General features: G+C 41.0%; 1 protein-coding gene across 1 annotated transcript in view; it reads right to left on the reverse strand.

Moving 5' to 3' along the window:
* Positions 1-24,415, reverse strand: part of LOC134359043 (disintegrin and metalloproteinase domain-containing protein 9-like) — a 72,702-nt gene that overhangs the window by 29,075 nt on the left and 19,212 nt on the right. The window contains exons 5-13 of the mRNA XM_063071877.1: positions 21,173-21,249; positions 14,699-14,891; positions 12,326-12,391; positions 12,176-12,247; positions 10,644-10,813; positions 7,870-7,954; positions 6,098-6,234; positions 3,746-3,917; positions 1,279-1,368 (exon numbers count right to left, since the gene is read on the reverse strand). Of these exons, the coding sequence (XP_062927947.1) occupies positions 1,279-1,368; positions 3,746-3,917; positions 6,098-6,234; positions 7,870-7,954; positions 10,644-10,813; positions 12,176-12,247; positions 12,326-12,391; positions 14,699-14,891; positions 21,173-21,249 (1,062 nt within the window). The remainder of the gene's footprint in view (positions 1-1,278; positions 1,369-3,745; positions 3,918-6,097; positions 6,235-7,869; positions 7,955-10,643; positions 10,814-12,175; positions 12,248-12,325; positions 12,392-14,698; positions 14,892-21,172; positions 21,250-24,415) is intronic.

The following is a 24,415-nucleotide window of genomic DNA, read 5'->3' on the forward strand; positions in this document are numbered from 1 at the left end:
TGACCAGAACTGTACACAATATTCCAGGTGTGGCCTAACCCAAGTTTTATAATGTTGCAACATAACTTTTGAACTCAATGCTTTGACTAATAAAAGTAAGCATTCCATTAGCCTTCCTAACCATGTTATCAAACTTTGTAGCCACTTTTAAGGATCTATGAACCTGGATCCCAAGAACTCTGTTAATGACTTTGCCCCTAACAGTATACTGTCTCCTTACATTTGCGTTACTAAGGTGCAACACCTCTCATTTATCTGAGTTAAACACCATCTCAGCCCATATCTACAACTGGTCTATATTGTTCTGTATTCTTGGCCAGCTATCCGCATTATCCACAACTCTACCATTCTTGATATCTCCCGCAAATTTACTAACTCACCCATCTTCCAGGTCATTTATATACATCACAGATAGCAGAGGTCCCAGCACAGATCCCTTGGAACTCCACCAATTATAGACCTCCAGCTCGAATACGTCCCTTCAACCACTACCCTCTGTCTTCCCTGCGCGAGCCAGTTCTGAATCCAGACAGACAATTCTCTGCAGATCCCATGCATCTTAGCCTCCCATGAGGGACTTTGTCAAATGTCTTATTAAAATCCATGTAGACAACATCCACTGCCCCACACTCATCAATTCCTCTTGTCACCTTGTCAAAAAAGTCGATTGTCTCTGATTTCATATCCAATTTTCATCTGATTCAGTAAATTAAATTATTATTATTTTTTTTTTTTCTCATCTCAAATAGGTATAGTCAAGCACAATCACTTCTCAATTGCTAGGAACTTCCAGACTTTTCTAGTGGTATTTAGTATTGTGGCTCTCTGGAGATTTACAGACCTAATTATTTGATTTTATTGCGCAGTGACTTCAGGATGATACCAGTTGTAGATATGGCTATTGGGACAAGGTATACGTTGTTCATGTTCCATTATCTTTGAATTTCCTCTTTTAATTCCGCATATTTCTGGTGTTTTTCTCATCGATTCCTGTATGTTTTGTGTGTTTGGAATGGCTGTATCTATTAAGAAAATAGTTTAAGAGTGTATGGGAGAAGTTGTGCAAATTTGGATTCCCATAAGTCAAGTTACCTAAACTGACGGGGCCCCGTGTACATATTTTTTATTTGGTCTTTAATGATTTTGAAGCTTGCAACTAATCCAAATCAATAAGAAGAATCTGGTGAGTAGCTTATCTAGCAATGTAGGAACAATTTATTTTGCAGTCATGATTCAAATGCAAGTCCCCTGCATTTACAACAGAATCACTGAACTTACTCTGCAGTCTTTACAGCACCTCCCTTGGGCACAGTCGGATCCTGACGTTAAAGTACAAGTGGCTGCATTGCAGCAGGGATTTTTACAATTCTAGAGCAAACAAAAGAAAATTAAAATTAACAATGTCAAATTAATAGTTGATTCATGTAGTTTAAAGTGAAATTTGTTGTAACCTCATTTGTATGTTTGAACCTAATCTTGTTTTCTTTGTCACTACAATGAAATGTGATCATGTAATTGTAAAAGCAAATGACAGCAGTGAATAACCAAGAAAGCACAGCCTACCTGAAGGCATAATTCTAATTTTATCTTTTGATATTGTTAGAAAAGAAGGAAAAACAGCTTAATGTGAAGGGTGACATGAATGAAACCTACTGAATGGTGAAAGGCCTTGATAGAGTGGATGTGGAAAGGATGTTTCCCATGGTGGGGCAGCCTAAGACCAGAGGACACAGCCTCAGAATAGAAGGACATCCTTTTAGAACGGAGGTGAGGAGGAATTTCTTTAGCCGGGGGGGGGTGAATCGGTGGAATTCTTTGCCACAGGCAGCTGTGGAGGCCAAGTCTTTATGTATATTTAAGGCAGAGTTGATAGATTCTTGGCTGGTCAGGGCATGAATGGATACAGGGGGAAGGCAGGAGATTGGGACTGAGAGGAAAATTGAATCAGCCTTGATGAAATGGCAGAACAGACTCGATGGGCCAAATGGCCTAATTCTGCTCCTAGATCTTATGGTCCATGAGCTTTTCGAACTACCTCCTTGATATCAATAATCTATGTGTATTTTGTAACTTGAAAAATATCCAATGATCGGAACATCGAGTCAGCAGGTGCAGATGTTGTAGCCCTCTGTATTCAGGCAATCGCTCTCTCTCTCGGTGAGGGTGAGGGAGGAAGGTCTGCTGGTTCTCAAGTCAGCTGATCTCAATAAGCACCACTTTGGATTGTAACATCAAAACAGTGATCTACTGGTCTCCCTTCTCCCTGGAAAGGGTGACACCTCTCTTTCCCTTGTTAGTGAGGGACAGGGCCTGTGGCATGTTGAAGTGCTAGGGTTTTGGACTGTGTGTTTTTTTTGTTGGAATGTAGATCATGAGCTCTTTGGGTGCTTGCAATTGCCTGCTTGACGGGTGATGGGTGCTGATGCTTCCTGCTAGAACAGGTGGGGTGGGGGGGGGAGGAGGTGGGGAGAAGATTGATGCTTTACTGCTGCTTGTGCATGGGAGGAGGGATGGGGGTCTTTGGGGCTCTAACATTTTTCACTCATTGGTTCTTTGGGGACTGCTTCTGTTTTGTGGATATCTGCAAAGAGTAAGAACTTCAGGTCGTAAACTGTATACATTCTCTGATATTGAATGGAACCATTGAAATGGGACACAAAAAAACAAGTATGAAAAGAGATGACCAAAAACTTAATCAAAGAGCTGGGTTTTAAATTCAAAGTGCATTTATTATCAAAGTGTGTATACATTATAGAACCGTGAGATTCGTCTCCTAACAGGCAGCACAAAACAAAGAAACCCAAAATAACCCATAAAAAGACCATTGAATACCCAATGTGCAAGAAAAAAAACAGATCATGCAAACAATAAATGCAAGCAGATAGCATTCTGAACTGAAGCCCACAGTGAGTCCGTCCCCAGACCCTCGGTTCAGCACAGAGCGGAGAAAATATCACGTAGCAGTGAGCTGCACCAGCTCATCCCTCACCTCGGGCCCCAACACTCTGACCATTTCAATCTGGCCCAGCACCTAAATCTTTGTCCAAGCAATAGGTTCAGTCACTTCGATTTGCACTGAGGCCTGGACCCCGCCACCTCGATTTGGCCTGTACCCGACCTTTCCGATTCTTCCCAGTACTTAAATCTCAGGTTTTCCTTGCTCTCAGCGAAGGGCCCACTGCCTCACCTTGCCTCAGTGGGATGGAAGAAGGTAAAGGAATTGTCCAGGTCTTGTGACTTAAGCCACAGGTGAAAATAGTGAGACAACAGAAAGAGGCAACAGAGCAATTGGGAGCCTGAGGCGAAGGGATATGGATTAAACGGCAGAGCTGAGAAGTGATGTGAGGAAGGAGGAGGAATAAGACAGTGGAGGAATTTCAGTAAAGGGATAAAAACTTTAAAAATTGAGGTGCTAGCGTATGTGAATATGTTGAATCACAGAGGACAGTGGTGATATGTGAAATGTGGAGGAAGGAGATTAAAGAAGCTGAATTTTTGATATACTAAAGCTTTTGAAAGGTCTGGGCATCAGTAGAAAAGTAGAATTACAAGAGTATTTACTTTTTTCTTGCAATTTATTATCAAAATAAGGTGGGGATAATCCTTGTATTTGTTTGCTAAGCTAAGTACATTTATAATCAATGGGACCACATGCAAGATTGGTTGACAAAGATTGCTCATGCACCGATGCACAAGGCTGACGTTTACAGAAGTGAATCAAAGAATATGAAGTTTTATTTTTCACCTTCGGTGTTCCACAGTCACATTCCTCTCCCTCATCCACAATGTTATTGCCACAGGATGGGAAAGAATAATAATCTTCCACCCTGGGTTCATTTCGAAGACACAATCCCCTTCCACTCGCAACCAGGCTTATAAAATCTTTCTCACTGCAGTTACTGAACTCCATGGAATTTCTGTAATAAAGTGGAAGATGCAGTATTAGAGTACTTCACCTACTACTTGTTACACCGCTGGCATTTAGGGCAGCAATGAACATCCTCCATTTCTGTCTGTACAGAAGGATTCTTCAATGCTGCTTCCATAACAATTGTTTTTTCACTAGTTAGGGTTGTTAGTCCTGAGCTGAACCCCCAAACCTGGAGGACAGAGTAAGTTATTCCATCTAAATTTCTTTGCCATTAATTGTTAATCTTGACCAAGTAGCTATTGTAATGACGGTCTAACACTGATCACTGATTTCAGTAAAAGAAAAAAAAAATCAATACTAGTGTCTGAGATTTAGTACTACAGTTTAATTATGTGAAGACTCTCAAGAAATTGGGATTGTTCTCCATTAACACAGTAATGGAAGATTTAATCAAAATTTCGACAGATGTATTGTGGAGAGCATTCTAACAGGCTAGTATGGGGGTGGGGGTGACTATGGCACAGGATTGAAGTAAGCTGCAGAGAGTTGTAGACTTAGCTCCATCATGGGCTCTAGCTTCTGTAATATCTACAATCTTCAAGGAGTGGTGCCTCAAAAAGGCCGTGTCCATCACTAAGAACCACCATCACCCAGGACATGCTCCCTTCTCATTGCTACCATCAGGAAGGAAGTACAGGAGCCTGAAGGCACACACTCAATGATTTAGGAACAGCTTCTTCCCCCTTGTCATCAGAATTCTGAATGGACATTGAATCCATGAACACTACCTAATTTATTTTTATTTTTGCACTACTTATTTAATTTAACTATTAAAAACATATATTTACTGTAATTCAAGTTTTTCTCTATTATCATATATTGCATTGTACTGCGGCTGCAGACAATAACTTTTATGACATGTGCCGGTGATATTAAACCACATACTGATTCTTGGGTGCTCATAATTCTGAAGAGTTTTGATAGAGCAAATATGGGAGAACATATTCAAGTGACAGAAAGGCAAATTAAATGTGGTGACAACTATTAGTGGTTGTGAAAGCAGCAAGGCAGAGGAAAAGAAATTGATGTAATAAATAATTATGATGTGGAATCACAAACAAGGGAAAACCTGCATATGGTGGAAATCAAAGTAACACAGACAAAATGTGAGATGAACTCAGCCTGATGAAGCGTCTCGGCCTGAAACATCAACTGTTTGGTGAATCTGTGGAATTCTCTGCCACAGGAAACAGTTGAGGCCAGTTCATTGGCTATACTTAAGAGGGAGTTAGATATGGCCCTTGTGGCTAAAGGGATCAGGAGGTATGGAGAGAAGGCAGGTACTGGGTTCTGAGTTGGATGATCAGCCACGATCATACTGAATGGCGGTGCAGGCTCGAAGGGCCGAATGGCCTACTCCTGCACCTATTTTCTATGTTTCTATGTTTCCTGTTGATGCTGCCTGGCCTGCTGAGTTCCTTCAGAATTTTGTGTGTATTAATTATGATGTGGAATTTGTTATTAATAAGGAAATTAGAAGTGAATTTAATTCCCAGTTTTACAAGACAATTGGGTGAGTGTTTAAATCAGAAATAGTTCCACCATTTATGTGTAATTGGAAAGAAGAGAAAACCTGCAGATGCTGGAAATCCAAGTAGCACACACAAAATTCTGGAGGAACTCAGCAGGTCAGGCAGCATCAATGGAAAAGGGTAAACAGTTGATGTTTTGTGCTGACACCCTTCATCAGTCCTGATGAAGGATTTCAGCCCAAAACGTCGACTATTTACTCTTCTCCATAGATGCTGCCTGACCTGCTGAATTAACTACTGTAACTAGAAAATATTATACTGACTAGGCTGTTATTTTCTACCTGGACGTCTCTCACTATATCCCATATACCCTTTTCCCTCCAGAATAGATTCTCTCCACAATCCTGAATATATTTATACTAAGTGATTCTATTTCTTATCATGGTAACTTATTCGACATTCCCTCATTGGTAATTGTTCTGAAACTTGACTCATTCAGTTGCCTAGGCTAATTTTGTTAATTTCCTCTGTGATCTCCACTTCCGTAAATGGTCCTTACTGTTAGATTCGGATTCTTCTGCCATCCATCTCTTCAGCTGAAATTCAACTTTAAACATTGTCAAGCAAGCAGAGAAAATAATTTACATTTTCACATCCACAGGAAACATATTCAATAAGCGAGGTTCATACTTACGTAAGAGTTGGATTCATGATGCAAGTAGACTCCGAACATTTACAATATTGAGCAGTAGTATCATGCTTTATGCCCATGTTATGCCCTAATTCGTGAGCAAGAAGCGTTGCAGCCTTTGCCACATTACTGTTTGCAAACTAGTTAAAAGGAGAGAGAGATTTGATTGCTAACAGGGAACAACAGTTACTTCCATTTACAAAGCATCTCCAACATGGTGAAACATAATTTATGCTGATAATAAATTAGAATTCTAATTTCTGACAAAATATGTCGTCCCACAGAGGAATGCTATCAAATAAAAATCGACATTGTCATTTTTGTTTCTTTCATTGTTTGGAATGTGGATGTTGCTGGCAAGCCCAAAATGTGTTGCCTATACCTTACAGGCCTGGGGATGGTGATGTTGGCCTTTTGCAGTCTTGTTGCTAAATGCTGAAAGGATGTTCCAGGATTTTGGCCAAGAAATGGTGATATACTTCCAAATCAGGATGGTGTGTGACTGGGAGGCACATCTGTAAGGTTGGTGCTCCCAACAAAGATACATAGAGTATTTTAAAGAGCAAGACACACTTTCAGGAAATGTAGAGGAGGCTTGACCCAAAAGCAGAGCAGCAGAGACGATTCAGCAATGAGCAGTAACTTTAATAACAAATTCCAAAAATAACAAGCCGCCAGGGGTCACAAAACAAGAGAACAGGTACTAAACACCACAGGCAACAAGGGCGCGGGAGGCGAGGAGCAACTGGTTGAGGTTGGCTGGTTCGACAGGTGAAAGAGGACTGTGGATGAGAGCTGGGTTTAATGAAATAGGCTGCAGGTGACAAGTTGGAAAGGAGTGGCAGATGACTCTTGTTACGTGGGTGGAGACTGGGAGGTGGCTGCCTGTGCAGGCCTGACAAGCGTTAGATAGGTGGGTTGCTGGGCAACATGGCTCATTGGACTGGAAGGGCCTACTCTGCACCGCATCTCTAAATATAAAAAATATACATATATACAATATACATGTATTTGTATACAGCACTGTGTAAAGGTCTTAGGCACATATATATACAGTTAGCATGCCTAAGAACTTAGCACAGTACTGTGCTTATTGGCATTGAGCGGAGAGCCAGTTTGTAGATCTGGTGGGAGCGAAGGATGTTGGGAATGGCGAGGGTAGAGTTCCGCGGGAGGGTTGTGGGACAGGTGGCAGAGAAGGAGTGCCAGAGGCGGGGGGGGGGTGTGGTTGGGTGGTGCAGGTGCCGACACACCCAGCCCTGAGACACCAGGTAAGGTAATTTGATTCCAAACAATTGGTTTATTGATCATTACAGAATGTCTTTCGGGTGCTTCCCACTCCCTCCCCTCTCCCTTCCCCTTTTCCCAACATTAATTCCCTGCTCCCTGTCCCATTCCCGCTCTCAGTCCATAATAGAGACCCATATCAGAATCAGATTTATCATCACTCACGTATGTCACAAAATTTGTTTTTTTGTGCAGCAGTAGTACAGTGCAATGCATAAAATTACTATAGTACTCTGCAAAGGTCTTAGGCACGGTGGCTATATATATTTGTGCCTAAGACTTTGGCACAGTACTGTATAAATATATGTAAGTATACCTTCATCAAAAAGATAAAAACATACTGTAGTTATTGACCCTTTGTTTCTGAAACTTTGAAAGTGACTAAATTATTGAAAAGGATTACATTTCTGCTTCTACTGTATATGTGGCAATATTAAATTCCTGATTTATTCAACTGCTTAGCTGAAGTAACAAAGCAGATAACTTACAACATCAATTCCACCTCCAAGCCTGGAAGAACAGATTGTGCTTACGTAGGCTAGTCCAAGAATGCCACTAAACTGTGCTTTGCCTCTGCAACAGAAACAAAACGGAAGTGAAGTTTGAGAATGTGATAACTGATAAGTTCTTGCTATTTCAAAATTAAGAGAACATTGTTTCTGTGAAGCATTTATCAAAGAATACTTACAGCTGAAAGTATCATAAATGAAACTGGTGCTGGACACACAGAAATCTATAGCATCACATCAGTTGTATATTGTAAGACCTGTCCAATATTCAATTTGATTAATTTCAATACAAATTGAATTACAGGGGCCAAAAATATTTGTGTTTTACTTCCCACCCTTGTCTAATTCACCCATTCTTTGAATATAAAATTAGGCTTTATTTCTCAAGTGTTTTAAGGTAAACCAACCTGACAGAAGCACCTTAGGAGCCATGTGTCTGTTTTGTAACGGCAGCGTTTTCTGTGTAGTGCCTTTATTATGTTTGTTATGGTAGTTAGTTACGTAGGTGGACCATGGTAAAAGAGAATAGTTTGGTTACCTACGGATGCTTTGTCAGTCTAGAGTTCAGTTTGAGCTACAGGCAGCTGAGTGTGATACATTTTTGTTGACGGCTTAATTCTGCTTCAGGACATTTAATATCACTAGTTTTAGCTTCATTAGTTTTATCGCTTTCAGGTTTTAGGTGCATCATACTGGGTAACTCTTCATGCTCATCTCTAACAGCGGCGTTGGTATATTCAAGTAGATATTTATTCGAGACTCTAAAGGCCCCGTCATCAAGAACACCCTGTCGGATGTGAGATCAGGCAGGAAGTGGTCAGCCCGTGTAGCAGTTGATGAGGCAGAGTCTAGATTGAAGCACAAGGAGACGGTTGGGGCTATCCAGCTAGGCCGCCAGGGACTTGGATGGACAACCCACAAGTGGTGGTCATCTTCTACAGGTAAGGAGCGCTGTGAGCTTGTAACACGAGAAATACGAGAGGCAGAAGAGGAGAAGAGGTTAACTAAAACAGCTGGCCTGGCCAAACAAGGAGCTTGGACCCGGTGGGAAAGTGTTGAACAACGACATCTATCTTGGAATGTTCTGTGGCAGATGGAACCGCTCCGCATTTCTCTTCTATGCAGAGCAGCGTACGATCTGCTCCCAACACCTGCCAACCTCAGCACCTGGTATGAAGATGAGACAGACAGGTGTGCTGCTTGTGGCGAGAAGGGAACACTTCAACATACCTCGAGTGCATGCAGAGTCAATCTTTCCAGCGGCATGTACACTTGAAGACATAACAACGTTTTCAAAATTGTAACAGAAGCAGTTGAGCAGAGAGTACTGCAGCACAACTTATCTCATGCCCCATGCTGCATAGAACATCGCATATCATTTGTGAAAGAGGGCTCCAAGTCAAGGGTGTACAGCACAGGCTCACGATCAAGCCAATGATTGGTGTGTCAAGGCTGACCTGGATGGGAAAGGCAGTTTCCCGGAGCAAATAGCTTTCACAACATTGCGTCCAGATATAATCGTATGGTCTGACACCAGTAGAGAAGTGGTTATTGGTGAACTCACACTCCCCTGGGAAGACAACATCGACGAAGCCCATGAGCGCAAGTTAACCAAGTATGCAGAATTAAGATCAGAGTGCAGAGACAGAGGGTGGAAGGTCTCGTGCTATCCATTCGAAGTAGGGTGCCGTGGTTTTATTGCGTTCACTCTCCAGAAGTGGCTGCGTGACCTTGGCTTCACTAGAAGAGAGAAGTCAACCAGCAGGGCTGTAGCTGAGGCAGCAGAGAAAGGATCAGCATGGGTGTGGACCAAGTATGTCCAGAGGGGCAGATAGTCAGGCAGTGTACACATCTTTTGCAAACCCTTCAGTAGTTGCATAGACACCTGAAGAGCAGACTATCTGTTGGATGGAAGTGACCAACAACTCTGGTAGAGGCAGATGCCAAGTTTTTAAGCTCACCAGTGGGAGGTGGTGCTTTAGCACTGCTGGCCCACCACCTCAAGGGAGTCTTGATCATAAGTGGGCCGAAACTCCTGAAGACAGGTGACAGATCAACTGATGATCCTACTGGTGATAGCACAGGACAGTTAACATCTTAGTCCACGTGTATTTTGTAACTCAAGTAGATGCATCGGACTGAGTAACTCCCCATGCTCGTCTCTAACAGCAGCGTCGGTTTATTCAAGTACACACATCGTACTGGGTGACTCCCCATGCTCGTCTCTAACAGTGGCGTTGGTTTATTCAAGTAGCCGCTGCAAGCACTTTATTTTGATGGCGCACTTAATGAGGTTTTTGCTGAGTCAGGCCACACCAGTCCTTGGTGATGATATTAAAATTGCTCAAGCTAAGAAAAGAGGATCTAACTAATCACTCTCCAGTGATCCCTGCTGAAAAATATTTAACACTGACAATAAGATTGGGCTCAGTTATGATGCTGTCTGTAATGAGTAACGAGCTAGCTCTCAGTTCACACTAAAATGGGGCTTTTCTTGAGATGAGGAAGTGCTACACATCATAGAAAGACCCTTTAACATTAATTAACAATGCATGGAAAGAAAGGGTTGACCTAAAGTTGTTAAATTTCTGCTGAATGCACTTAATGAGGAATTGCATATTGAACTGTATTTAAAATATAAATCATATTCTATATTAAAATATAATCTAAAAAAATATTTGAAAGTGAATTCTCTGAATTTACAGTAACAGGTAGGAAGAAATCCAGGGAATATCCCCTACCAATAAACTTACAGAATCAGATGTCCACTGTCATGTTGCTTCTCAGGGAGCAGGACTCGTTGACGCCATTGTACGAAATTACTCAAAACTTCCCCAGCATCTGAAGTGATATCAATCTGATCTTCATCTTTCCAGATTACCAGACCAGTCAATAATACGGCAACATTCAAAGATTTAAACATCTGGAAGATGAGGAAAGGCCAGTTAACATCTCCTAGTGAAAGTCATGTCACAAAGCCAAGAATGTCATTTCAGTGAGCATCATGTTTTTATTCATGTTTTAGTGGAGGGAAAAAACTTTTTTTTAAAAAAAAGCATTAAAAGAGGAAAAACTCTAGAATTATTTGAGTATCAAGTGCTTTCCATACATACATAGAGAAATGGATCAGCCCTGATGAAATGGCAGATCTGACTCAATGGGCCAAATGACCTAATTCTGTTCTTTTTCTTATGATCTTATAGTCTTATGCTTACTTAACTTCAAATTTATGGCCTTATTTTTAACTCCACTTAATTGATAGGAATGGTGCGGTTGGGTGAATGCATATGCAGAGATGGTGCAGAAATAGCTGTGGTCCATAGTAGTTGCATACCCCTGACATTACCCTCTTTTATTTTTGAAAGCCTGGAGGTTTCTCATTGGTCAGCCCTCATCTACGTTGAATGACATTGGATAATGTGTCTAACATACTGTCTATTATCAAACAATACTTGTCCTGGGGAGTTCCAAGTGAATAAATTCTAAAGTATTCTTTGTAGGCCAGCAAGACCAGGAAAGCCAATATATCCCATTCACATATACTTTATTCAGGAATTCAGAGCCATCACTTTCTCAGTTAATAACCAGCATTTGATGAATGGATATTTCTATAAAATCCCTGAGAAACATTGTGGTTTTTCCAGAGCTGATTTTCCACTTGTCTGGATACCCCAGTTGCGTTCTGTCAGATTTCTCCCGGTGTTAAAGTGGCAGTCAGTCTAAGGTCACTACTTCCAGCAAATCACCAAGAAAACCCTGGAATACAACAGCCAGATTAAAGTGTTCAATAATTTGATGAAGTGGTGGTGCAGTAGCAAGGCGGTTAACACAATTGTTTTATAACGTTGATGACTAGGGTTCAACTCTTGCCATTGTCTGTAAGGAGTTTGTACATTTTCCCCATGTGACTATGTGGGTTTCCTCCGGGTGCTCTAGTTTCCTCCCACAGTCCAAAGCCGTATGTGTTAGTAGGTTCATTGGTCACATGAGTGTAATTGGGCAGCTTGGGCTCATTGGGCTGTGTTATATCACTAATAAAAAAAATAAAACAGAGTGGATAGAGAGATGAGAAGTATACTACACACTGAACCATATCATATCTGACCATCTATGCATAAAATCCACTGCTTTAGATCAGATGCCTCTATTTCATGCATCCAATCTGCTTGCCTCTAACCAACACCATGTGAACACTGATGTCTCACAGGAGTAACAAATATTATATGAATGTTCAAAGGTGAACTCAGATTATAAAACCGATTTTGAGAAACAAAATTATACATACTCCGCTTACAAGATGAACCAATTCAACCATTTGAATCTGAATCAGAGTTTCATTTCTGTTGTGAAGATTATACTGAAAAACACAAAAGTAAGTGAGGCTGGTGCTCTTTATAATCTACTTTTGAAATAATTTAAATAAACTGATACTCACTTTGTTATTATCTACAACCAAAACCAATTCCACGTATTGGGGTTTTGGTGAAACAACTCGCTTTACCTAATGGTTTAATATGGAGATAAGATTAGATTGCAGCTCAGATACCTGAATAAATCTAACACCTGGCTAAATCTATGCATATTACATACAAGAATTTTTCAAACATAGTTTTCAGTTTACAGAGTATCTTAACTTAGTTTATACAATGTCAGGATAGTCATGAACATGGTATCAGGGGTTTCCCAACCAGAGATCCATGGACCCTTGCTTAATGGCAGGGGTCCATGGCATAAAAAAAGATTGGGAACCCTTGCTTTAAATGTACTGGTAATATTTAAGGGGAAAACAATTTCAGACCAATCATATGAAAAGTTACCAGTTTCCTCAAGTTGCAAGTGCATTAAAATCCATATAAGTTTAATTGGCTAAAATACGCAGATCTATAATACAATCAGAATGCAATTTACTTCATGCAGTGATAAAAGTACCGAAGGAATGAGAATATTCTATTACATAGAACATAGAATAGTACAGCACATTACAGGCCCTTCGGCCCACAATGTTGTGCCCACCCTCAAATCCTGCCTCCCATATAACCCCCCACCTTAAATTCCTCCATATACCTGTCTAGTCGTCTCTTAAGCTTCACGAGTGTATCTGCCTCCACCACTGACTCAGGCAGTGCATTCCATGCACCAACCACTCACTGAGTAAAAAACCTTCCTCTAATATCCCCCTTGAACTTCCCAACCCTTACCTTAAAGCCATGTCCTCTTGTATTGAGCACTGGTGCCCTGGGGAAGAGGCGCTGGCTATCCACTCTATCTATTCCTCTTATTATCTTGTACACCTCTATCATGTCTCTTCTCATCCTCCTTCTCTCCAAACAGTAAAGCCCTAGCTCCCTTAATCTCTGATCATAATGCATACTCTCTAAACCAGGCAGCATCCTGGTAAATCTCCTCTGTACCCTTTCCAATGCTTCCACATCCTTCCTATACTGAGGCGACCAGAACTGGACACAATACTCCAAGTGTGGCCTAACCAGAGTTTTATAGAGCTGTATCATTACATCGCGACTCTTAAACTCTATCCCTCAACTTATGAAAGTTAACACCCCATAAGCTTTCTTAACTACCCTATCCACCTGTGAGGCAACTTTCAGGGATTTGTGGACATGTACCCCCCGATCCCTCTGCTCCTCCACACTACCAAGTATCCTGCCAGGTATCCTATTAATATCCTATTAACTGCCCTTCCCTTGGAGTAGGCAAACTGTAATGCACAAGTATTAACTACTAGAAAGATTAAAATTAAAATTCAATTAATTCAGGGGGCACAAGCTCCCAATGCTTCCCTGTGCAGCCCTTCACTGTTAGCATGTAGCTAGTGCAATCCAGAATAAAATAATCTTTCTAACTCTGAATGTTTCTCTTTATAAATTACCGGTGAAAAGGAGACGTCTCGACTAGTATTCAGCTCCAGAGATAATTTGAAACAGACTGCTAGAACAATTTTTTGTGCGCTTGTGTTTAATAAATTCATGAAAAAACATAAGCACATTCCAAACATTACTTGATTAGCAGCTTTGTCTAACTGGAAGAACTGTGTATGAAGAAATATTGCAATTTAAAAAGCACATTGGTACTCTTGCTTTGTGCAATAAAACATTGTAGCAGATCACCTGAAAGATAGATGGACCTTGTGGAGCTTTAATTCTCCCACTAGCTAACTTTTTGTTGGATGGGCAAGGATAAAATCAGTCAATGAATTAAAAGGGGAATTGACACTCCAATTATCTGGCTTCACTTATCACCTTCCAGCTAGCCTCCCTCCTCTTCTTAACCTTTTTGTTCTGGCATTTTCCCCCTTCCTTCTCAGTCCTGAGGAAGGGTCTCGGCCTGAAACGCCGACTGTCTATTCATTTCCATAGATGCTGCCTGACCTGCCGAGTTCCTCCAGCATGTTGTGTGTGTTGCTTTGGATTTCCAGCATCTGCAGACTCTCTTGTGTGTGTAAATGACATTCCAACTATCTGTTTAACAAATGACCACACTAAGTTCCAGCTTCTGTTAGCTATGGTGTATGTGCTATATTCCGATCAATTGGTCTGTCCTTTCCTAAATAGAGAGATATAGCATGGAAACAGGCCCTTATCTGATTGAGTCATTGTTGTCCATCAACCATCCATTTACATGACACCTACACTGATCCCATTTTTTTCCCTAGTGTATTTCCAAATTGTAATCCACTTCCAACTTACGGATAAGAACTGATCAGATGCTTTAGAACTCGTCTTATCTTTGTGTCTCAATGTCACCAATGTGATTGCAAATTGAAGAATCAATGAAATAAAGTTTTACTTACCCTAAGATTCTGTGGTAAACTTCCATAGTTCAAGTGATGATGGTTATGAGTTGCAGGTCTGTCATGGTGAGATACACCGCACACAGAGGGTTCTGCCTCTGGGTCTTCCAGTCGATAGATTAGGTGCTCAAATGTAGATGAACCTTCCAAAGGCTCAATTACAAAACCTTTCTCAAGAATGTAAATAATTCCCCTGAAATAATTACACAAGAGAGTGAGAAGCATCAATGTCCAGTGGCTGTGGTGAAGATTAATGAACTGCATATGGACAACATACTTGAGTTTTACCCACAAGTAATCATTTAATTGTATTAAAAGATAGTTCCTTACATTATTCCACTGGATACTCTAGGAAACGTGACTGCTACTAAGTATTTTACCGTAATTATGCGGATGACGCTCAGATTTATGTAACAGTCACTAAAAAACTGTATTGAACAAATCACTGATTGGATATGCCAAAATCTCCTCCAGTTAAACAAAGAGAAAATTGAAATAATTGTTTTGGTGCCAAAGAAGAGCTATTAAAAGTCCTTTAGAATCCCTGTCATTACAGACTACAAACCAAGCCAGACACTCTGGTGTTGTGATGGATTTCAACTTAAATTTTAACTGCTGCATTAAGACAGTTACAAAGTCAGCCTAATACCATCTTAAAAATATAGCAAGAGTTAAAGGGCTTATGCCTCAGAAAGATCTAGAAAAACCCATCCATGCATTTATTTTTTGTAGGCTTGACTACTGTAATGGCGTTTTCACAGGTCTCTGTAATAAATCCCTCGGACAGCTGCGGCTCATTCAGAACGCTGCAGCTGGAGTCCCCGCTAAGACCAAGAAGGTAGAACCTTTCACTCCAGTTCTCAGATCACTACACTGGCTTCCTGTCCATCAGGGAATTGACTTTAAAATATTACTACAGTACTAGTTTATAAAGCTAAGGTTTACTAGTTTATAGTTGAGGGCCAAAATACATCCCCGATCTGTTGCTGCATTATGAACCTTCCCAAGCTCTCAGGTCATCTGGCGTGGGTCTGCTTACTGTCCCCTGGGTGAAGCAGCTTTCAGTTACTATGCTCCTCATATCTGGAATTACTTTCCAGATGATCTGAAGCTTACCCCAACTTTAAGCTCTTTTAAATTGAGGCTTAATTTTTTTCTTTTTGCTGTAGCTTTTAATTAGAATCTCCTGAATCCTGAACTGTAGCTTTTATTCCTTTATTTTTCAGCTGTGATTTTATTCTCTTTATATTGTCTGAAATTTCATGTTTGATTTTTATATCTTGTTTTATGTAAGGCACTTTGAACTGCCTTGCATTTGAAAGGTGCTACACAAATAAACTCACCTTGCCTTGCCTTACTAACCCACGAAGAGCATTCAAGATTCATTTATCATCTATATTGTAAATTATACAATCTTGAGATTTGCTTGCTCACAGGTAACCACAAAACAGGAGACCCAAAAGAACCCAAATAGAGAAAAAAAAGAATAAAAATAAAAACATAAGACCAACACACAGTACGCAAGAGAAAGAAAAAAATACAAATCATGCATACTATTGAAGTGAACAACAGCATTCCAAACCAAAAATAAGTCCTCAGGTCCGAACCCCAGAGCAGCCCAGAGTAGGCCCAAAGCCTCACGTATCAGTTCACCATATTAGCGTGCACGGAGCACAGCAGCCAGGACATCCTTCATAGCCTCAGTGCCATGGAGATGACCGTCACAGAGAACAAGCAAAATCAGCTCTCATCCCAACCCACACCCTGTCTTTTCAACCAAATCTATTGTTGCCTGCCTTCAGGTAAAGAATACTGCCAGCCCCTGAGAGGCTAAGCCACAAATGCCTTTCATCCCTAACCTGGATTGCAGACGTCTGTTGATTCCAAACTTCCTGGTTGCTATCTACTTTAGAAAGTGGCAACTTTTACCAAAATGCTCCAATGAGCAGAAACCATTTTAACAAACTCCCTATCAACCAGTCAAAAGCAGGTAAAGGTTAAAATAATTCTAACTTGGTTCTTTGATCCATTTTCATCAGTCATGGTTCAGTGGCAGCACATCCAGTCAAAGGTCAAAATGCTGAAGAACATTCCAGTAACTTGAGCACACCATACTGAATTGGAAACATACTGATAATCCTTTATCATCATTGGGTTTAAATTCCCCTACTCAAAACCATGAGCATGTTTTCACCAGAAGCACTGCAGTAGGCTAAGGAAGTGGCTCACTACAACCTTCCAAAGGACAGGCAAATATGTATAATGCCAAAGGTATGGATTTTCCACAAATAACGTCAAGGGTTGATACTACAGCAGGAGTGCGAAGGAATGCTGTCTTCCAGTTAGGACATTAAACTAGGATGTTATCTGGTCTTTCAATCCCATTGATGCTCCTGGCTCTAGAACAGGGGTTCCCAGCCTGGAGTCTATGAACCCCTTGCTCATGGTATTGGTCCATCCCATAAAAAAAGTTGGGAATCCGAGCTCCTGCTCTAGAAGAACAAAGTAGTTTTCCCTGTGCCTCAGTTATTATTTACACATACCCAATACTTTTCAATCAATTTATCTCATTACTTTTCCTCAAAGTTCAAAGAGATCACTCTCTTAAGAGCTATAGTAACTGAACTTCAAAAATGTTCCACTGGCTGTGGAGTGCTTTGGGACATGCAATACTTTGAAAGGCTTGCTACAAGTGCATTTCATACTGACACTTAAACACTGATGCTTCCCAGACAAACAAAGGGTCCATGATGCAAGAAGAATTTTTTTCTTTCCCTTCTGATGAAACTGCCTATCATGGGCAGCATTAGAATTTGTTTACTGTCTTCCCAAAAGAAAACTAGAATGAAGAATAGAAAACCTGTCGAATGCATATGCATTTTCTAATCCTCCTTAATAATTTGACACTATCTATCATTTAAAGGACAGCTTGATAATGAACAAATTGTAGAGAAACATCAAGCACAAGATGCACGGCAAATCTGGGCAGTTACCCAAAACAAAATGAAGCTCCATTCTTGGCATTCTATTTGTTGCCAAACCTGCTTTTGATGCTATTGTGTAAAACCAATTGTGTAACATGTTAAATTCCAGAATATCAAAATAGGCTGAGACAGAGGAACGTGGGAGAAGAACGCACAAGGAACATCAGCATTGACTTGTTGGTCCAAATGGCCTGGTTATCTGCTGCAGAATGTGATGTAATCAACCGTATCTCCTGAAATACTATCATCGTTGATCTTTGGTTCATAGTTTTGTACAATTGATTTATAATCGCTGAGAGGAATGTAGACGGGAATTTCCCACCTGAACCAGTTTTAAAGTACCCATGAGGCACCTGGGTGTAAACTTTATTAAAATTCCTCTGTTCACTTTACACTTGCACCCGAACTACCATGTGACCCAAAGCCTTATACCTGTTCCGCATAGAAATCTCTCACTTGCTGATAGGATATTCATGTTGTGCAAGTTCAATAAAAAGTCCTGTCACTTACCGTTCTCAGTAGACAAGTAGCCAGCTGACAAAGGGAAAGCGGTGGGACTTGATATGAAGGAATAGCAGAAAAGAATGTGGCGGAGAGGCCGGTGGAGTGGTGGGATGGAGGACGGACGAAGTTCACACTGTCAGGTTGAAACCAGCTGTAGGGTTTCAGGAAATGATACGGTGGTGGCATTTCAAAACCTTGTCTGCTTACTGTAAAATTACACAGGAGCATGGTCAGTTCTGCCACTAAAATGGGACAGAGGCCTGCCTACTAACTGAAGCTCTCTAAGCTACAAAAATAGGGACAATTGAAATTGCCAAGGCAATGTTAGCTCATTTAAAGTTATCCAGTAATTCCCAATATCCATTCCCCCCCCCCCCCAACAAGCGCTGCAATTCCCATTTATTTTCAAGTATATTCAATCAAAGGTTCCTTAAGGTTGTTATAGTTGGGAGTGATAGTGGGACAAGCTCCCACTACATATTAAATGCTCCCAATGGCATGCACCTCAAATAGCCCCTGACAACCGTCCAGCTCCAGCTCCTGGCCTTCACATGTGGCATAGCTGCTAAGCCCTGTGGAACTGTTTCTACTGACAGAAGGAGCAAAGGTGGGATATTGGCACCTTAAAACCTAGCTTACCTAGGAGAAGAAAATCTCTGATCTCAAACTTCCACTGCCTTACATCCATACCCACTCACGGGGAAGTGTTCAGAAGTAAACCGTGAGGAAGAATCCAGAGCTTGAGTTCCTAAGGCAGTCCTATGTTGAGTTCGACGCTGACTGGCAACTCCTGCGGTGCCGCTGGTTCCCAACTGTATCGGCCTTTGCCGGTTGTTCGGATTCATCAGCTGTGTGGAGAGGCGGAGCCTGTTGCATTGGCAAGAGCTGCTCTCCATATTGTACTGCCCTGGCTTGCATATCACGTAGACAGTTGGGACACAACATGCAAGGTCGACCCTGATCAACAAAGAGCCTCAATCATATTTAATCCTATTGAGTGTTACCATTGTGTCTGGTTCCATCACCTCTCCAGAGAGTGACTTGTGTCTCACAGTAAAACACTAACAAACAAAATCTCCCCCAGTGTCCCCCTGGTTTATTTGCTAATTATAAAAGATTGCCCAGATGTAATGCAGTCTCCTTACTTCCACCTTACTCTAACAAATTCATCCTCATCATCATCATGTGTCACGATTGTACTTGGCAAATTTTTCTACAGAAGTGGTTTGCCACTGCCCTCTTCTGGGCAGAGTCTTTACAAGATGGATGACGCCGGCTATTTATCAATACTCTTCAGGGTTTGTCTGCCTGGTGTAAGTGGTCACAAAACCAGGACTTGTGATATGCCCCAGCTACCCATATGCGACCATCCACCACCTGCCCCCTTGATGTGACCCTGATCGGGGGAGGGTAAGCAGGTGCTACACCTTGCCCGAGGGTGACCTGCAGGCTAGCGGAGGGAAGGAGGGAATTACATACACCTCCCTTTGGTAGAGATGTACCTCCACCCTACCACCCATCTAACAAATTACCTAATCTGTTGTTTAATAGTGGGTAAAATACAGAATTTGCCCAGGTTTCAATCCTACATATTGAGAAGAACAAACTGTTACAATGTAAATGAGAGCCACAGACTCGCTTCCCCATAATCTGAGGCTCTTGTCAACAAGTTTCTGTCATAAATCTAATGCAAAACATTGAGTATGTGGGACATCTGTAATAATCACAGATAGTGCTGCAGGTATATAGCAGCCTGGCAAAATCCACAGAAGGAAAAATAGTGTTAACATTTTGGGTTTGTCATCTATAATTCAAATATTTCCCAACCTCCTTTGGATCTACTTTTTATGTTTTAAAATGTGGAATGGATTTCAGTAGCGCCTTATACATTCCTTTCAAATGATCCCAAAGCAATTTACAGCCAACAAAATATTTGAGATTCAATTGTCATTATAAGGTTGTTCCAGAATGTGTGGAGTTTTGTTTTGAATTCTACTTATTGCCACACCTCTTTCAGGAATTCTCACCTTGAAGAATTCAGGTTTTTCTCTGATGAGGTTTCATTTTTTCCTTTCAACTTTGCATGAAGTTTTAATTGAGTCAGAGGGACTTTGTCTGCACTGATGTTGCCTGACCTAGAGTTGCTTTTCTAGAGTTTTCTTGTTTTAACCCCAGTGTGAGCTAGTAATGTGCTTTATGCCTTGACATGTATTGAAGCTGTTTGGTAATTTTGGCAAACACAGAAAGACGGCTCCTGTATTAGTTGATCCTTTCCCCTTAAATGTAATTTCTATATTAAAGTAATGCGGACTGTCTAATTTTAACACGTTGAAGTATAGTCTCCTCCATTATCTCCCATCCTCCAACCCAACGTCAACTGAAAATGAGGTTGGCTGGCAGAGTCCGCCTGTGTATTTATAGAAACTCTGAGGTAAAATAGGAGCTACCTTGGCTCAAGTTACAACACACCCAACTCTGGGTTCAGAAGTTTTTGAGTTTGTACCTCACGCTAACACATGAACACTCTGCCTGAGCTGGTTGTCTAGTGCAGTACTGCAGAAGGGCTGCATTCCTGTAAGGTGGATTCCTGGTATAATATTTTAAACTGACTGCAGTCACTGCCGTAGCAGGGTGTCACCAGTGCCGCTGCATTATTTGAGGGAGAGCATGGTGTTCTGTTGACGTCTTGGCCAACCTTTCACCCACAGTTCTGCACAAAATGACTACAGCATTTACCATCAAAACAGGCTGCTGTATTTCAAAACCATAACTAATGGAATCTGTGAGACAGTTTTGAGAGATAGCAAATACTGTAATATGATAAGGTATCAATTTATGCATATTTTACTTTCTCAAAGATTTTGGAAGAAAAGCACAATACAATTCATAAAGTTTAACTCAATTATTTCAAGCAGAATATTCAGCTGAATTTAGAAATATATAAAATATTTCTCATTGTACATTAAAAGCCATTATTATACAATACCTGATGCCCACACAAGTGCTGAGCAAAACATTTGAATTACTAATGCCTTCCACAATTCCATGGTAGTAACAGTGGATCTGAAAAAAAAGGTTCATTATAAATATCAAGTAAAGGACATAAACACGAGGAAATCTGCAGATGCTGGAATTTCAAGCAACACACATAAAAGTTGCTGGTGAACACAGCAGGCCAGGCAGCATCTCTAGTAAGAGGTACAGTCGACGTTTCGAGCTGAGACCCTGACAAAGGGTCCTGACGAAGGGTCTCGGCCCAAAACGTCGACTGTACCTCTTCCTAGAGATGCTGCCTGGCCTGCTGCATTCACCAGCAACTTTCATGTGTGTTAACTAAAAGACGTAACAATTTGAATAAGCATGATAGTCCTGGTTTGGTGCCAGCAGAGAACATTCAGAATTAGAATCAGGTTTCATATCACTGGCATATGTCGGAAAATTTGTTAACTTAGTAGCAGTAGTACAATGCAATGCATGTTAATATAGAAAATAAATAAATAAATTACTGTGTGTGTGTGTGTGTGTGTGTGTATATGTGTATATATATAAAATAGTTAAATTAAAATAGTGCCAAAACAGAAATAATGTAAAAACAAAAGAGTGGGGTAGTATTCATGGGTTCAATGTTCATTTAGGAATCGGATGGCAGAGGGGAAGAAGCTGTTCCTGAATCACTGAGTGTGTGCCTTCAGTCTTCGGTATCTCCTTCCTGATGGTAACAGTGAGAAGAGGGCATGTCTTGGGTGATGGGGGTCTTTAATAATGGACGCAGCCTTTCTGAGACACTGCTCCTTGAAGATATCTTAGATACTCCGGAGGCTGATACTCAACATGGAGTTGATGAATTTTACATCTTTCTGTAGCTTTCGATTCGGTGCAGTAGCCTCTCCATACTAGACAGTGATGCAGCCTGTCAGATTGCTCTCTATGGTACATCTGTAGAAGTCTTTGGAGTGTTTTAGGTGACAAAACAAATCTCCTCAAACTCCTCATGAAATATAGCCGCTGTCTTGCCTTCTTTATAACTGCATCAATATGTTGGGACCAGGTTAGGTCCTCAGAGATCTTGTGGATCTTGCTCTCTCTTTTTACTTCTGATCCCTCTGTGAGGACTGGTATCTCTTCCCACAATCAGCTTGTTGGTCTTACTGACTTTGAGTGCAAAGTTGTTGTTGTTACTCAGCTCACTCCTATATCCTGCAATGATTTCTAAATTCTTTCTCTATATCTTACCGTTTCCTTTATTTTGTCTCCACTAAAGTTCTGTGGCTGAAGTCATTCTCTGATCTATTGTTGAATTGGTCATTCTTCATACTTTTGCTATCTAGACAACTCTGGGCTGATTAATAAACTGATTAGTCCTATGTTCATTTAGAATGCAGACGTATACCCACACCCACATTCATACACATTTTTTAATAGAGGTCTTCGTTCTGTGATCAGAAACCAATTTTCTTTGCTCCAACCCAGTGGATGGTGGCAAATCACAGTGAAGAGATACACAAAGGGATATAGATAAATGCTTTAAGGTGTGGCCCATTACATGGGTGTTGACAAATTACAAAGACATCTGTACCAGTGTGTCTGGCTTCTGTGCAAATGCTGCTCAGCATTTCCTCTGTCCTGACAGGCTGTTTTCAATTTGGAGTTCCTTCCTTTTCTTTTCTTAAAAAGGAATCCTCATTCTTTCAGATTAACCCTAAGTAATAACAAAGCCCAAGAAATTAACGCTGCAAAATTACAGACTTCTGAAAATGACCATAATTTATCTCCCTGAAAAACTGTCTGCCCTAGGGGTGTCAGCGCATCCTCCTGGTGTGCCAGTTGGATGTTGCAGTGGCTTGCCAACAAATGGACACAAGAATTTGAGCATAACCGAATGGGTTAATTAAAAACGTGCTAGGCCGTATTTCATCGTAAACTGTATCTGAGGAGCCCAGACCCATTTGGGAAGCACAGAAAGGCTTCAGAACTTGGGAAGGCATTGGTGCTTTGGAGCTGAAGGGGGTGTTTGGAGAGTCTGTATTTTGGTGCTATGTATAATGAAAGGGGAGGAAATAGAGAAGGTGGGGGGAGGGGAGGAAGAAACAGAAGGTGATAGGTGAAACCAGGAGGGAGAGGGAGAGGGATGAAGTTAATAGCTGAGACGTTGATTGGTGAAAGAGATACAGGGCTTGAGAAGAGGGAATATGATAGGAGAGGACGAAGGCCAAGGAAGAAAGGAAAAGGGATGGAGCACCAGAGGGAGGTCAGGATTTAAGGTGAGAAAGTGAGAGAGGGAAATGGAAATAGGTAATGGTGAAGGAGGCAGAGCCGGATTAACCTAGTAGCAAAAGTAGCATATGCTATGGGCCCCGTCCACACTAAATGCTTGCAAGCTGCAGTCTGGTGAAATTGGCATCTCACCATATTCTCACGACTGTTAGAGTGAGTTTTGGGTAGATGATTCACTTACACTTAAATAAATGACTTCAGCCATCAATCTTCTGTTCTTTGACCAAGTACTGTGGATTGAGTTCATAACAATGCATTTCCTAAAAGCTGTGAACCCAGTTTCATTTGTAACAATGCATCTCTGGCGCCTCTGAGACAAGAATGCTAAATTTACAGGTAATTGCGAAGACACCACATCTATGCTTTTTGAATATGAATTGTCCTCTATGTGAGCACGTGACTTACCAAATAATGTATTATGGATTTTAACGTGCGTTCCTAAAGGCCATGAATGCCAGCTTAGGCATACTGGCGCCAGCAGAATGAATTTAATCAAAAGATGTGAAAGAATTGTGTATACTTGTAAATATGAACTGTCCTTTGTGTTTAGCAAATAAATATAGAGCCTCAATCACAAGGCGGTTAGACCTGTTCTGCTGGGGGTCTCTGCCTGCTGTAACCTTGTTTTGTCGAATAAAGGAACTGTCCTGTACCTACTGGTAACACAATGCTCTGTGATTTCATCCATGCCACAACAACGACGATCTGGCAACGCTGTTGTTTTCATGTTGGGGGAGCTGCATGCTGCATGGTACAGTATGTGTGTGCAGGCATGTGTTGGCTCCTTGCTGTGTCGTGGTATAAATGCTCATTCAAACCAAGGAAGGGGATATAAATCATACCGAACTAAAACAACATGTGAGGAATTCATCAATCTGATTGGATCTAGTGTACTGGACCACATTATTGCTGAAGTGAAGAAATACAAGTATTATTCTATTCCATTGGATTCTAT

The sequence above is a fragment of the Mobula hypostoma genome, chromosome 19 (assembly GCF_963921235.1).
Source record: "Mobula hypostoma chromosome 19, sMobHyp1.1, whole genome shotgun sequence".
Classification (NCBI taxonomy): Eukaryota; Metazoa; Chordata; class Chondrichthyes; order Myliobatiformes; family Myliobatidae; genus Mobula; species Mobula hypostoma.